The 16188-nt window shown below is 38.8% G+C and overlaps 1 protein-coding gene across 3 annotated transcripts in view; it reads right to left on the bottom strand.

Moving 5' to 3' along the window:
- FOCAD (focadhesin) overlaps positions 1-16188 on the bottom strand; it is a 312885-nt gene that overhangs the window by 54506 nt on the left and 242191 nt on the right. For all 3 annotated transcript variants that reach the window (XM_067744497.1, XM_067744498.1, XM_067744499.1), the window contains 5 exons: positions 15373-15481; positions 12321-12437; positions 9572-9810; positions 6212-6301; positions 69-216 (listed from right to left, as the gene is read on the bottom strand). In XM_067744497.1, coding sequence (XP_067600598.1) covers positions 69-216; positions 6212-6301; positions 9572-9810; positions 12321-12437; positions 15373-15481 — 703 coding nt within the window. The remainder of the gene's footprint in view (positions 1-68; positions 217-6211; positions 6302-9571; positions 9811-12320; positions 12438-15372; positions 15482-16188) is intronic.

Below are 16188 nucleotides of genomic sequence, written 5' to 3'. Positions count from 1 at the left end.
AGAAAATAAGCAGGAAGAGGAAAACAAAAGCCAGCAGAGGGAAGGAAACTGGAACGTTGGTCTCCTACCTCCTGAAAGGTTCTGCTCTGGCCCCCGCTGTCATCTAGGTACACGGAGAGCTTCCGAAGCGAGGCTGCCACGTGAACTCGCGACTCTGTTCGGCTGCTGTGGCTCATGAGGGACAGGACAAGTCCAACTCCCAGTACACAGCCCGTGCTTGGATGCCAAAAAAAGATGAGGAGTGAAAATCGTAAGAAATCCACGCCATTGCTCTTCACTTATCATGGGAGTTACCAGTGCTCTACAACCCGAGGTAAGATGGCTGGATTCTAATTCTGCTGCCTGGTGTACAGGTGTATTCCATGACCAACGCCCCCCCCCCCAATCAAAATGTGTCCGTGGCCCATGCCAGTGCTATGTACCCAATGGAGAAAACAAATAAATACATGAAATAGTTTGACAAACTCTGTAAGAGAAGGAGGCGTAAAAATTAGTCAAACCAGTTCTATCTCTGCACTTAGAGAAATGCCATGGTCCTCTCTCCACTGACTGCCCCCCCCCAATCATGCTGAGTGCACTATGATTAACTGCATAAAGACAGAAAAGCCTAAATTTCAGGATATGAGCTGAGGCCATCTGATTAATAACGGGGGGAGGAGGGGCAGATAAATGCAAGGCATAATTACGAGGTACTGCTAAGTGCTTCATGTTTCCTAGTCAACTTCAACAAGTGGAATTTCTGTCTCAAAGAAACTGTGTATTTGTCTGTGCACAATGACATTAATCCTCTTCTCCCCTCTGATCCCTCCGAGTACCACTGGGTCAGAAGAGAAAATGGACAAATGACAGGCTTGTCAAAAGTTACCCCATGTGACAATTCAATTGGAATCTTGGGCTTTGTGCCCCAGTTCTCCTGAAAGAATACATATCCATTTAAAGAAAAGAATTGTTCTCCCAGAAAACTTCTAGTTCGTGTGATAAGATAAATGTGGCTTGGGGGTAATTTTTTACTCTTTTGAAAAAGTTTTTATCATCATTGTTGTTTTTCAAGTTGAGGAAATGCTGACTTTTTCAGAAATCATCCTCACTCTGGTTTGGCTTGCCTCTCTTCCTGATATCTACTGCTTAAGAAGACATTCCAGGGCATTTCTCCAATAACATATTTCAATGCCCGTATGTTATGTCATTTTGCTCTTATATAGCATCTATCGCTTTGGCTGGCGTCAAGACCTTCACATAGTTTCCTGAACATGTTAGTTACTTCCCCTGACACCTCTGTGCCAGCGGAGCTTCCACATCCGATAAGAGATGCCCAAGAGGATGGAAAGGCTACAGGATTTGCTCAAGGTCATGCAGAGAGTTTCCAGCAGAGCATGGACAGAAGACTGGGTTTTTTATTTTCCAACCTTCTGTTCCAACTGCCAAACCCAGGCCCCTCCCGGCACCCTGTGTGATGCCATGATGGAATGATTATGAGAAGGCAACATGTCTCAGGTGTGTTTTCCTAGGTTCTATTGCACAACGATCTGGCATTAGAAAATCCTTTGTCAGGAAGCTACTGCAGCACTAATCCAAGTCAGGCAGAACTGCTGTTCCTGCTTACAGGAACTTAACAACCAGGTCAACTAGCATAATGCATATTTCAATGAGTTAAATCAGCATCTAACATCTGAACACTGTGTGCTTTTGAGACAAATCACATTTCTGAAAGAGGAAAGGCTGCTGCTGATTAGAATGGATTTAAAGTCTTTGTTTTCATTTAGACTCTACAGGAAAGGTTTTTTTTGGCCATCTTTCTATACTGATGCATATGAAAACTTGAAATCAGACCAAAGATATAGTTAGACAAATATCATTTAATACTTTAAAATTTAACTTTTGCTCCCTCTTTAATTATGTAACTGCTATTTATGCTTAGGATTTCAAATGTTACTTCCTCAGGGATACCTGCCCTGGCCCAGCAGGGAACCTCCTTAATATTTTCCCATAGTACCTTGTACTAATTTACTTCAGACAATTTTAATGATACACTCTGATGAAGATTATCTGGGAGCTGATTTGATTACTGACCACATCCTTCACTAGCTTGCAAGCTCCATGAGGGTAGGTACCTTTTCTGTTTTTTCCTCACTACAGTATTTGTGGCACCTAGTAACACTGCTTGACAGGGAGAGGCATTCAACCAACATTTACTGAACGCTGAAGAACTGACCAAATTCTCTTTAGTTTCAAGAGAATCTAAAGTGGAGAGAAAAATCTATAGGGGGGAACCCCCCCCCAAAAAAAACCAAGGCTTGATTTTCATGTTCAGTTGGAGGCAAAATTTATGAGTGGTAAAATTCACTGAATATATCATCCAAGATTCAATCAAGAAAACTCGATTTCTATTTTTTGCCTGACTAATTTAAGAAAGAGGTGTCAGGTTTATGAGGCAAAAAGATTCTTCTCAAAGCTCACTTAACTACTGGGGTTCATCTTCTTCAAATAATAGACAGGTCTTGCTTTTCTGGCTATCTGGGCACACAAAAATCTCTATCCCCTGGACTGAAGCTCCTCTTTCACCATCTCAAGGCACATGGGCACAAAGGTCTAGAAAAAGACATCCCGGTTTCTAGTTTACATTTACCTAAAAAATATCACAGCAGAATCATTCTTGGGCAAGGTTAACAGTCACTAACGATTCTATTCATTTGGTTATTAGCTGACTGTTATGATATACGAATATATAGTCTAACTAAGTACATATGGGTGCCAACAAAAATACGTTAGATTGTGTGCATCTATTGACCATCTGAACTGTTTCCTTCTACTTTGTCTCATTTGTTCCAGCATGTACCAAGAAGGTAGTCCTCAAGCTTCATTCCTGATGTTCCCTGCTGACTTCCAAATCTTCTACATTTTAATGTGTGTATCTTTTGTCCTAAGTCTTAAAGATTCTTCTAGGTGCTTAGTTCAGCATTTCTACACATTTCCCTCATTCTAGCTTCACTGTTCTACCAGCCCTAAACCAAGAATAACTTGGGCAGAGATAGCTTTCACATCCTTCTGTCCACTGAAAACAAAAAGGACTTAAGTGTTGGTGTCCTGAACAGATGAAATAAATTGTGTTAGATATAAAATTGAGGTTTGGGAATTGCTAACATAAATCTCCTAGAAGAATACTAACAAATGATAAAGAGGATGATATGCCCCATTATGTCATTACTTATTTGAATCTCTTATCCAAGTGTATTAAAATATCACTGGCAAAGGAAATTCTGAGTCTTAAAAGCTATGCTCATAATTCCGATATGTGTGTTGCTATATCAACTGGGACATGATATATTTTTCTAAAATTAACAAGAGATGAATCTTCAATTCCCTAGTTTATTGTAGGCTATTCTGCAGATTAAGTACTAGGCCATCTAATAATTAGTTCTAATAACAGCTAACATTTGTATAGTGCTTTGCCCTTTACAAAGTGCTATACAAATGTTATCATATTTGTAAAAGCTCAACAGTAATTAACCAATGCTCAGGTCATTGATGGATAACATGACTAGTTATGGCTGTGAAGACTGGAATGGTGTAATACGTACCACTAGATGGCAGCAAAATGTAAGTGATAGGACCCCAAACACCACACCAGGTGCTCGGTTCTCTCAGCAGGGACACATCCATTAAACCAAGGAAGCGTGGTAAATTTGCTCTGGGTGAATTCTATCACTCGAGATAGCACGCTCCCAGATCTATTAACTACCTTTGGGTAACGCCTCCGATATTTCAGGTGAGAGAGGACTGCCCTGGACTCCTGCAAGCTCATTGGATGGGGGAATACTTTATGCTATGAACCAGGTCTGGGCCTAGTTAGAATCTCTCTTCTGCTTTCAATGATAGACAACATCCACATGTCAGAAAAAATAATCAACACCACACTGTCAAGTGTCAAACTGCTTTCTTTCTACTGAAATGTGTTCTCCATGCTGTGCTAAGCAAGAGAAAGCAAGCTGGTTTTGAAGTCAGACTACCTAGGTTTCTCTCCTGGCTCTGCCACTTAGTGTGTGACCTTGAACCAGTCTCCTATTTTAGACTCACGTTCTTCATCTGTAAACTGAAGTGATGGTGACTCCTGCTTTAGTATCAATATTTAGGTTGTAATCAGGGCTTAATTACATGAGAAGCGGATGTGAAAAGGCCTAGCAAAATACGGCGCTGCTCAGTAAGTATTAGTGGAACCCAAAACCAACGAGAGACCTACCTAAGCGTGGACACCCACAAAGCATTAGCAATGACAAAATACTAAACTTCATTAACTAGGAAAAACACAGTTTGGAGAGAATAGAGGGAGGGTTTCTTGAAGGACCTGGGCTTTTAATTGGCACTGAAAGGCAAGCAAGATTTTACTAAATGGACAGGAAATTTCTGATGACCCTATTCTACTTGAATCTGCAGGCTCAATACCCTATGGAGGCCCACCTTTCCTTCTCCCAAACACATGTTTATTAAGAAGGTAAGAATCAAGAAAGAAGGTAAGAATGAAGAAACAAGAACCTTGTTAATATAAAAAGTTAATTTTAAAGTTACATATGCTTAGACATATGAAGGTTGTAAATGCATAAATGCCCATACTTTGGATAATTCAGTTATCCGCGTGGCCCTCCCTTCACTCAAACAACCTTCCTGCAAACTCATGGAGCTGGTACGTGAGAGTCACTCCTGATTGTTCCAGCTGGCTGAAAGTGTGCAGCATGTTAATCACTATTTTCTCCCCAGCTTTATAATACCCTGAGCTACAGATATGTTGGACACCTTTGTGGGAAGGCAGGAGAAAGAAGGAAGATGGGGAGAGGGGACAGGAAAGGACAGAAACTTACCTTACTCCTTGGCTGTAAAAGGCAGCACCACCAACACATGAATTAGGCTCAAAAAACTCAACTCTTCACCGGCCCCCTGAACAGTTAAATGACCCTATCCCTTCCATTAATCATTTTCTAAATTTAAGAGACTTGAATCATGCCACCGAACTCTCTTTGCCCATACTCAAAACCACACTCTTAACACGTCATTTCATCTCTGACGTGTTCAACTTTAAAGTGTGAGAAAGTGAGTGTGTTTCAAGCATTCTTATCCAACCTTAGCCTGCATGTGAAAGATCTCATAACTACCACCTACTAAGTGAAGATCTGACTTTATTTACACATGATGAAATACATACTTGCAGTACTTCTACCATTTATGCTTTTGTTAGTCTGAACTTAACAGGCTACATCCATGAACGTAACTTTAGATCATAAGTTCCTAAAGGCCAGAAATTTAAACACTGATTTTTTTTGTAAACACTGATTTAACTCATATTTGAACAGTGCCCATAATAGCATGAAGTAAATGAGTTAATAAATTGGAGGTTAGTGCTTATACTCTGTTGAGTTTCCTAGTAACTTCAACCCCAGAAGATCCAAACCTCAAGTTCCAAAACATAGGGAAATCCAAAAAGGTACAATCCAGGTTCTCAATGGTGTCAATATTTCAGAAGGCCTAATAAAACAATATGTTTTCCCACCACACAAGCCACATGGATGAGTTAAAACATTCAATGTCTCACTAAATGAGTATGTTTAACACCATTTTGTTTTGTATTTTCTGATTATTCCTTTTTGTTTTTGTTGTTTTTCATGACTGGAATGAGAAAATAAATTAACTCAAGATATTTAGTTTAACAGACAAAATATTTTAAAAGCATGAAGTTTGCGGGGAGAAGGGATCTACTAATATTGAGGAGGTTGGGAACCTCTGGTGTAACCTCTGCTTGTTTCTATTTTGATTCCTCTGACATTGGATTTCATAGGGAAATCCAAATCATGAGTCAAAGACTCTCTTAGTCAAATCAAATTGAAAGAATATTTTCAACAGATTTTAAAAAGGTTGTCATACATACAAGTCCCCAGATAGATGCCTCATATGGTAAAGTACAAGACAGAATCTAAGGTATGGGTAACTTAATGACAGCCACAAAATGACATTTGTTGCTTTGTATGGAAACAAACCGCCTATTTCTGAAACATGGGTTTCAGAACAAGTAAGCTTTAATTACAGATTTTTTTTATTACTACTGAAATCTCTACACAAAGGAATTCAAGACCGGGTCCTACAAATATTTCACCATAGAATGTAAAATTTATGGCAAAGAAAGAACCAATCTCTGAGTATCAGAGAAGGAACGGAATCAACATACTTGTATTCAAGACTAGTGTCAAAGCAGCAATTTTCCAGGGCATCCAAAGACTTCATCAGAAGAAGGTTCATCTGTTGGCCAGATATATCACTGGGTAAAGACCAAGAGGGAAAAATGAATTATTTAAAATCATTCAACTGTCCAAAATATTTACTATGTAATATTTTGCTCTCAATATTTTATTGAAAATGCATTTCTTTAAAAAATATATAAAAGTAGCAAATAACAATATTGATGATTCACACATATTTTGTAGACAGAGAAACTGAGTCAGAGAATTTATTCAATAATTGGGTTTCTGTACATTATAATCACTTGCAAACCAATAAACCCTAAAACTGCTACTTTTGCATTTTCTCAGTTCATTCAAATTTTAAAATCACTGAAAAATAAGAACAAAGCTCAGAATTCCAAAAAATTATTTCTAGGAATGCTAAGGTGATTTTCTTCAGAATATTTACTAATCCATTAAGCTGATATCAATAATCATTCCAAATCTTTCTTGCAAAGGCTATAACTTCTGATTTCATGTCTCAAATATGGAAGTTTTCAGTTCTATTCTTTTTTTTTTTTAAAGGGGGGTAAAACCCAGCCCTATATTTTTCTGCCTTTATACAGTAATTGATGTGGTTTTTGTAATTGTCTTGGTGAGAACTATGACTTTTAGAGTAAAATAAAACTTAAAAGGTAGGTCTACATCTGTTTTTTCAGGCAGAGTTGTGGGCTTCATCACCGACACTTTATTATCAAGGGGTCCCTACATGTCAGCTCTCCTGCTGTTGCCTCAGACCATGCTGAGTGGAATGCAGCCCCAGGAATGCCAGCCAGCCAGAGCGCACTTTAAATAATATCTTCTCCAACCAAGACTATAGTGGTTTTGCCTGAGGTGAAGGAGTACATTTTGCAATGAGAAAACATGCACACAGGTACACACAATTTTAACAGCTTTAACTAAATAAGTCCTATTATAGTTGTTCTCTGGAGTAAAATGTACTTAAATATCCTAAACAAATGCTAAAGAGATCCTACTAGTATCCTCTGGGAGTTATGACAGAAGCAAGCTTTGGAATAATATACTTTTCTGAATAAATTCTAGACTGGAATTTAAATTCAGGAGATTTTTCATAAGCCTCAGCAAAAGATAAGAAAATAAAAAGAAAGATGGATTGAATGTCAAAATTCTTTGCTACAAAGTGATTTTTCATTCTTGATACCAGGATATTTTCCTGATCCTATTCTCCTAAGGGGCCACTTTGGGCTACTTATTTGATGTCATTGATTATTCAGAGTTAGTAGCCCTCAAAACACTTACTTTAATCTTAGAAAAATAGAAATTTTCTCCAAAAATGTCATTATCTGGTGAGACTGTCATTATCTAGTAAAATATTTATTAGTACTAAAAGGCAAATATTTCAGATTCCTCTGCTCTATGAAATTAGGAAGGTGGGAACCATGAATAATTATATTAATGGCTGCAGTACTAACACACCAGGCAGAAGGAGAATGCTATCAAATACAGGATCATTATGGCAAAGTTAAAACCTGCAGTTATTCTGTGGGCAGGCCGCCTCAGGAAGAGCTTCCTGGTGTCCTTCCCCAGGGTTTCCTGCAGGTGCAAAGTCAAGTAGGGTAGATAGGGGTGGAAGGCAATCTAGGAACCAGAAAGGATGCTTTAGGGGAATCACCATAGGTTTCTCCAGGTAGCATAATTAAATTAACCACAAATGTAAGCTTGTCAAGCCCTAAAACCAGCGGCATCTCCTCCTAAACTAAGGAAGAAGGGAGCCAGAGCCAGGATAGGATGAAATGAGTTGCCTGGAATTAAACTGCCATGGCTCATTTTTAGTTGTAAAACAAGTAGCTTGAAAAGATACTGAAGAAAGAACATGAACACAGATGGTGAAGAGACCGCCATTTGTAGCATAGAAGCAAAGGGGAAAAAAAAAATCACTTTCACGTTTTAAGTCTATAAAAATACTTTGTGTTCTGTCCCACACACAAGACATGTAACAGTCAATTCACATGCAAAGGGCAGCTTTTTGTTCACGTCCAGAACCAGGCCTGTGTATACTAATACTGGTGAATAGAACAAAATGAATATTCTGGAAATGTTTCATTTATGATCACAAAGACTAAGCCAATCTTCCCAAATCATCCAACAGATGTTTCCAAGGGCTGAAAATGATCATCTGAAATACAGTATTTCCCTAGATCAATAGCAGTTCTCATAAAGGTTTCACATATGGATGTTTGCACAAAACTATGTAAATTACAAATGTAAACTTAACCACTGGTTTCAAACAGAAATCTAAATATAGCATAATATCACCCAATTTACCCACATCAACACCATTTCTTGCTTTTGGACAGACAATTTCTGCCAACTAGGGAAGCTTAAGGACAGCTAACATCAGAACAGAATGCCTCTCCCCACAATCCCTACTATTTCCAATGCAGGAAAATGGGCTGAAATTCCAAATCAGTGACATCTAAATATTCATGATCCCCAAATACTCGTGTTGTACCACAGTACAATCAATCTGGATATATAAAATTCTAAGATCGGTAATAAAATAAAGAATAAATATAACGAGCAACAAAACTAAAGTAGATCCGTGCACCAGGAAACTTTCCCACTTAGTGGAATTTTCCACCTGGGTCTTTGATATTCTATTAGCTCCATTCAAGAGTAAAGCTAGCAGTCTAAAAATGAGCAATCAAACTGAATAAAGCACACAGTATAATATGCAGAGATTAAGACTCTTTAAGGATTACGAAAATGTAGCCAGGGCGCAGGATAAAAGCAATATTTAAAACTGGGTACATGCAGTTCTCAGGTGATTCAGTGATTCCCGCACCCTCAGGCACAGGGGTACCCCGATCTTTTCCTCCCATTTTATAGTGATTTCAACAAAGAATAAGTAATTACTTTCACCCTTATAAACCAGAGGGAAAAAAAGAAACTTTTTAAAATTTATAGCACCATATGATTAGACTTTCCTCATGTCTATTACACATGGCTTTCATCTAAGCATGAAATGATTTTCAAGTAATCAATCACTTTAAAAAGAGGAACCCTTAAAACACATTAATGTCTATGTGATGGTATTTTAGAGAGAGAAATTCATTCATAAAGGAGAATAAAGGATCAAGCTGCACATCTCAAAAAGTGGAGCACCACAAATTGCTCAGATATAATGTGTGTGTGTGTGTGTGTGGGGGGGGGGGGAGAGAGAGAGAGAGAGAGAGAGAGAGAGAGAGCGAGCGAGCGCGAGTGTCGGGGGATGGGGGGAGAGAGAGGGACAAATCCTCCACCTAAGTCACAAAGAGGAAAAACAGGAATATTTTAATAAACTGTACCTGAGTTTCTCCTCACACAAGCGAGAGAGAAACATCCCCAAAGCAAGGCCCATGTGGATTTGCACGGCTTGAGACTCATCAGCACTTGGTTTCCCAGGTAACCTGGCAGTCAGCATGTTCAGGATTTCCTCAACCTTCTCTTTGCAAGAGATAATGAAAACTGGCACAAGGAGAGACAAAGCCGTGGCGGCCGCAGAACGTGCAATGGCACTAGCTGTGTTTTCACCAGAATAGGATTTCTAGGACATGCCAAAGAAAGAAAACAGGGGGTTGGCCTTTTGTTTAAAACATGAAGGATGCACACCTATCACAAAAGCGCTATACAACAGTGCAAGCTTCTCCTAAATCCACCCTTGCCACCCAAAAAAAAAATTTTTTTTAATAAATCTATTTCTGTGTTTACCTACGGGTTACCTTCTTACTCTTAGTAAAACAATTCGCTACTAAGCAATCGGTTGACTAATAATACCCTTTTAAATTTGAAAAACCAAGTTACAAGTGTCTCCTTTTAAAGGGTGTGAATTCCCTCACTATAAAGCCTGAAACAATATCAGTGTTTTCAAAGCCTACATGTGTATATAATGAGAAACCCCAAGTGAAGCTATCCAAGCTTGCAGAAACCAGCAAGCCACATCATAAATGTCCAGAAAGCCAGGAGTTTTCTCGGAGAGAAAAGAAAAGGGGTTAGGGTGAGGGCAGCTCAAGTTTAGTTACAGAGGGATAAGTGTAAGTTTGGCACAGGGATCTATTGGCAGATCTCCCAAAATTTTTGGTGGGAACGCTTCCCAGTAGATGGATTATTTCCTACAGGGGGTTAATTCCTTTTAATTAAAAAGGAAGTTGAAATCCTAAAAGCCTCTGGTTACAAAGCAATAACCAGCTATTCAAAATGAAACGGAGAGCTCTATATGCTCCTTTCCTATATGTAATTACGGGAAAAGAAATGAATAACAACCCTAATAAAATGACAGGGCAGCTGAATGTGAACAGTTTCTACGAGAGTCCTGTGTTAGAGAGCTCCACCAGACATTATATAATTTATAAATATGTCTCAAGTGGGAAAGAAAGACCGTTTATCATTCCTCAGTATTACCCACTTCAAATTTTCAGACACACCATAAAGGCCGTGTTGTCCCTTGCAGTCAAAACACATTAAAAAGTGTTTTTAATTCTATACTCGTTTGCTCTCTAAGCTTTAGTACTTTAAGGATAAAAAGCAACATGAACTAAGGGATTCTTTAAGTTAATATAGCACTATTACAACGACGATACTACTCAAAATGACCCAGCTGCTAAGACAAGGGAAATAAAGAAAGTAGCTTTCGAAACAGGGCTTTGAAAAAGTATAATAATGCAAGAATCACAAAGGTAAGAGGCAACCCCGAGCTGGCTAGTAAAGACATTATTCTTATTGGATTGCAAGAACTAAGCAGTGCTATTAGAAGTCTAATACAATATCCTGTCCTGCTGAATATCTGAACCAGACAGCTACTGCAAAGACCTCCATATAAGTTAACAAGGTTTTCATCCATCATTAAAGAAATAAGAAAACTTCTGACAGAAAACAAATCATCGTAAACAAAGTACTTGTTTGAGCAAAATCTACCTTCCAATTTAATTCTACGTTATCTAGTAAGTCATTTTTTGTCCTCAAGTATAGTAAAAAAATCTAGTTCCAGACCCTAAGCCCCAGATGGATACATACCAGGTCCTCCTAAGGGCAGGAGGACAGAGGCACACAAAATGTTGTACAAAGAAGACCTAAGGCAATGAAGTTTCAGGCTAAAATCGTGATCTTAGCAACAGTTCAGGACTTGTGCTATATTTTAATTCAAATCAACTGTAATCCTCTGCCACTCAGCTGATTGTCCCATGATCCCTATAATTCCCTAAGCAATGGATAGTGATAAGGCAGAACCAAAATAATTCCATGCAGATACAGAAATAAAGCATTCACTACAGCCAATAAAGGGGAAATGAAACCTAAACCAACAAAGTGTGTTTTCAATTTGCTTCAGATCTTAGCATATAAGCATGAAGAAAGAGAATGACTAAGTAACAGGTGCTTTTTTATGATCAACAATATTACTTTGTATTTATAGAGCATTTCACATTTTCAAAACATTTTCCTGTAGATTATATAATTTGATCCTCACAATCTTCTACAAAGTTGGCAATGCATTCATTTTTACCTTCATTTTACAGGAAGGGAAAATAAGATGATAGGTTAAGTGTCAGGTCAACAGTCACAAAACTAATAAGAGGTGAAGCTGGGGCTACAATCACTGTAGTTAATATTGCTCAATCACCTCATTTTATAAACAAGGACACAGTGGTCCAGACAGATTAACTGAACTTCCCCTGGTCACATACTCTGCAATGAAAAGCACTAAGACCAGAAACTCACGGTCCTCCGTCTTCAGCCAACGTTTATGTTACTACAACTGTAGCGCTTGACTCTGATTACACATCAGAATAACTTAGAAAGCTTCCAAAATGCTGATACCCAGGACCCATTCCCAAGCAATTACATCAGAGGTGAGGCCTATACATCAGTATTTCTTTTTTCAATATGTATATATATATATTTAAAGTTCCCCAGGTGACTCTAATGTACAGCCAAGGCAGAGACTTATATCTAATGTATAGCTAAGGCTAAGACTTACACTATATTATGGATTTCACATGAACAATTGATATAAGAATCAACGCTTGAGTTTTCTAACCATTTTTTATTTCTCGAACTTACATAATAAAAGCAGGAGAAAAGTTGTCCTCTGGGCTGGTAATGGCTATCGACAATGACCAGAAGAGTATCAAACACCATGGAAACCCACACTTCCATTGAAAGGAAATTAGGTTGAACCTGCAGATGAAGGGAAACATGAAATGATAATGGGAAAAAAGAAAAAACCTAAACTTTATTTCTAGAACCAGGGTACAACCTCCTTCTGTATGAAAGAATGAAGTGCTGTTATTAAAAACTAAACTTCACCTGCCAGGACTGCATGAAGTAGATAGGTATTTGACAAATACACATCCTCACCTGTGCCCCAATGTGAATAAGACTTACCTTTCATACAAGACTTAGCAGATGTGAGAGGATGAGGGCTGCAAAACAGAACAGACCTGGGAGCTCCTTAGAGCTCTCCCGTGTTCAGTGAGGGTAACATGGTGGTTAAAGGGAGAGACGTGCAGAGAAACCAACTCAAACTTTCTCATTTCTGACTTGTCATTTCAATAAAGCAGCTGACAAAATGTTTTTACCATCTCTAGCATTTCTGCTTACTATCACTATACTTATCACTCAAAAATCATCACATTTGCCTAGCCAAGTAAGTAAGAAAACATAAATGATCTTCAGTTTGGAAAAGAAGAGGAAAGAGAATGCAAAAAACAAAACAATGACAACAACAAAACCCAGCTCAGTAAAAAAAGAACTTGGTTTAAAAAAAAAAAAAATCATTCTTGAGGGACTTCCCCAGTGGTCCAACGGTAAAGAATCCACCTTCCAAAGCAGGGGACACGGTTCGATCCCTGGTCGGGGAACTAAGATCCCACATGCAGCAGGGCAACTAAGTCTGCGTGCGTGACAACTACTGAGCTCGCGCGCCTCAACGAGAGGGCCCACGTGTCGCAAACTACAGAGCCTACATGCTCTGGAGCCCACGCGACACAACTAGAGAGAGAAAAAACCCGCACGCCACAACGAAGAGCCCATGCCCCACAACTAAGACCTGACACAGCCAAAAAAATAAAGAAAAAAAAATCATTCATGACCATGGATGTCGAAAAACATTCATTAACTCACATGGTGCAAACTACAAAGGTCGATGCGGTGTTAAGAAACCTTGGAATTAATTCCTTGAATCAGACAAGACCTTCTTCTTAAGATCTTTAGTTGTTGGTCAAATGCAGATTTGAATGAAGTTTGAAAACTTCAACTTTAATCAAATAATGACATCTTGAGTTTATATTGAGTAATAGCCAAAGGCAAGGTTATCAAGAATAAAAGCAAAGCCCCATCTTTGGCTTGTGAGGCTTCTCAATGTTTTGTGTACTGTGTGCCACATCACAGGACAAAGGTTGTGGGAATAAAGAATAGAAGGGCCTGGAGCTCAAACTCTGAGCTAGACCTCCAGTTATTACTGGGGCAAATGACCTGTACAACTGGTAGTCTGACATAAATAACACCAAAACGAAGGGATCCTAGGAAGGCATGTTTACTTTTTAGGGTGTAGGTCTACCTAGCATGTTGCCTCTGCTAAAGTATTCCACGGCTCTTTCAAAGATATGAAACATTTCCACTCTAAAAAATTTTCATCTTTCTCATTATTAAAATAAGATTCTGGGCTTAAAGGTAAATTTTCATATGGTAACTAACTACATTTTTATCCTTCATGCGATAATTCCTTGGCCTCCTTCCCTTCCCCACATGTAATACACATTTGTAGCTTTTGCCACACAGCATTATTCTCTTGTTTATTGGTAAGAGCACCCTTTGGGGAATTCCCTCCTCCACGATTTAAAGCTTGGTTAAATGCTCAATCAAGCTACTCATCCTACCCTGCTGAAGGTGTAGGCATGGGACCCATGGGATTCCGAATCTTAAGTGAGTGACGCAAAGACAGTAAATGACTATAGCCGATCCATCCCAGTAGGGGTGGTCTGCTGAAATGGTTCATCAGTACCTGTGTGTGGACTCCCCAACTTGCCTCCTGTTCTTCTCCCAACTCAGTTTTTTTTTTTTTTCCAACTCAGTTTTTAAGCTTTGCCTTCAATTCCATGGGATTCCAGATTCCTTATTCTTCTAGTTCCTTTTTAATTTAAATTAGAGTTGGCTTCTTGCCCAAAAAGAACCCACCAAAAAACCCTACCATGAAAAAAGAATACAAATGGTCCATCGGGCACTCTGTGGGGACAGAGATAGGCTGAATAGCATTGAATAAAGCCCAATTTTTTGCAGCAAGAAGTGATGATGCTGATGATAATAGTTACTATTACTGACTATTTACCAGCCACTGTGCCTTTCATATATTACTTCATTTAATCCTAACAATAACCCTATCTGGTAAGTATTGTTATCCCCATTTTACAGATGGGGAAATAGGCTCTGAAAGGTGAGGTTACCAACAGTAAGCCAGAGAGCTAGTAAATGCAAGTATTAGGATTTAAATCTAGGACTCTCCTACTCCAAAGCCTGTGTTTTTTAACCACTTGACTATACTGTCTCCAGATAATGATAGCTACCAGAAAACGGGGCTTAAAAGAAGAATAAATCCATGCCTTTTTATTTTGACAGATATGAATTATCTGAAAAAGTACATTGGAAATGAACATTGGCCAGCTTGCCACATGTTTAATTAAGAAATAAATGCCTTGCAAAAAATGAATAGGCACTTTGTCACTGACATCTACAATTAAAATGCAAAGTGCAATTTTTTTCAGTCAGTAAACACTGCTTATTTATCATTTTTTTGACATCATTGTTCACTTTCAGTAAGCCTAGTTAACCTCCTAAGATTGGTTACCATGATGTAATCACAAAAAGACAAGCCCTGTTGCATAAAATTGGTACCTTCAAATGGAAATGACCACTTAACTGTGATGGAGAGAGCAAAACAGAAAAGCAGCAAAGAAAAGTGTTTTAGAGGACACTTAAGCTTACGGTATAAAGATGCATAGGGTAGCACAGCCAATGACTGTAACCTCCTAAATTCAGGGCCAGGCTTCAGGAGAAGTCTCACTTTTCACACGTTACACAACCAAAGGTCAACTGGTTCTAATCACCCTTAACTCACCTCCAGGACACCCTCAGAGTCTGAGGAGAGGCTGGCTTCATGTTTGGAAACGACGACAGCAAGGCTGCTTAAGGCTAACAGCGCGTTGCCTTTGACCACTGGGCTGTCTCTGTTTAAAAAGAAAAAAATTCCAAGAGAGGATTTGGGGGCATTAACTGGGAGAAGAGAAGGTGATATTATAGGGAGGGCAGATGAGGTCAAAAGCACTTCCATCCCTTCACAGAGCCTTGTAAACACAGGTCTGTTGGTTCCCTGATGCCAGCAGCTTCTTTCCTCCTTCTGACACTAGTGCTGATTTTTAACTCTTCTTATAAATGTATGGTCATTATGCTTTGGGTAACCTAAAAAATCTAATAAGCTCATACATCTAAGCTTCTTCTTCCTAAAATTTTTATTTCATCATTAGACCTTACATTTCCCAAGCCATCTTCTTCGGTGTCATCTTTGGCCAATATAAAAATGTACTGATTTGTTTTGGAAACACGGCGAAGGACAGTTGTGTGAATAAGCCCAGCAGAATGCAACTGGCCCCTGGCTTTTCTAAAGCACTGGTGTGTGGAATCAGCTTCTAGTGAACCACTTCAGATGGCATACTTTAACAGCAACTCGACACGCTGGCGGCTTTCCTCCGTCATTATCATTTTCCCCTTCTTTCTCGTAATATGCCAAAGCCAGCAACCTTAAAGTCAGTCTGTAACATAATTCAGAAACCCTAGATAAGATGCAAAAAAGCTTGTTTTTAGACTATTTGCATAGAGAGTTATCTTTTTATATCACTCAAATGGTAGTTTTCTAATATTGGCAATAAAATATTAA

The sequence above is a fragment of the Pseudorca crassidens genome, chromosome 7 (genome assembly GCF_039906515.1).
Source record: "Pseudorca crassidens isolate mPseCra1 chromosome 7, mPseCra1.hap1, whole genome shotgun sequence".
Classification (NCBI taxonomy): Eukaryota; Metazoa; Chordata; class Mammalia; order Artiodactyla; family Delphinidae; genus Pseudorca; species Pseudorca crassidens.
This window is presented reverse-complemented; position numbering and strand designations above follow the sequence as displayed.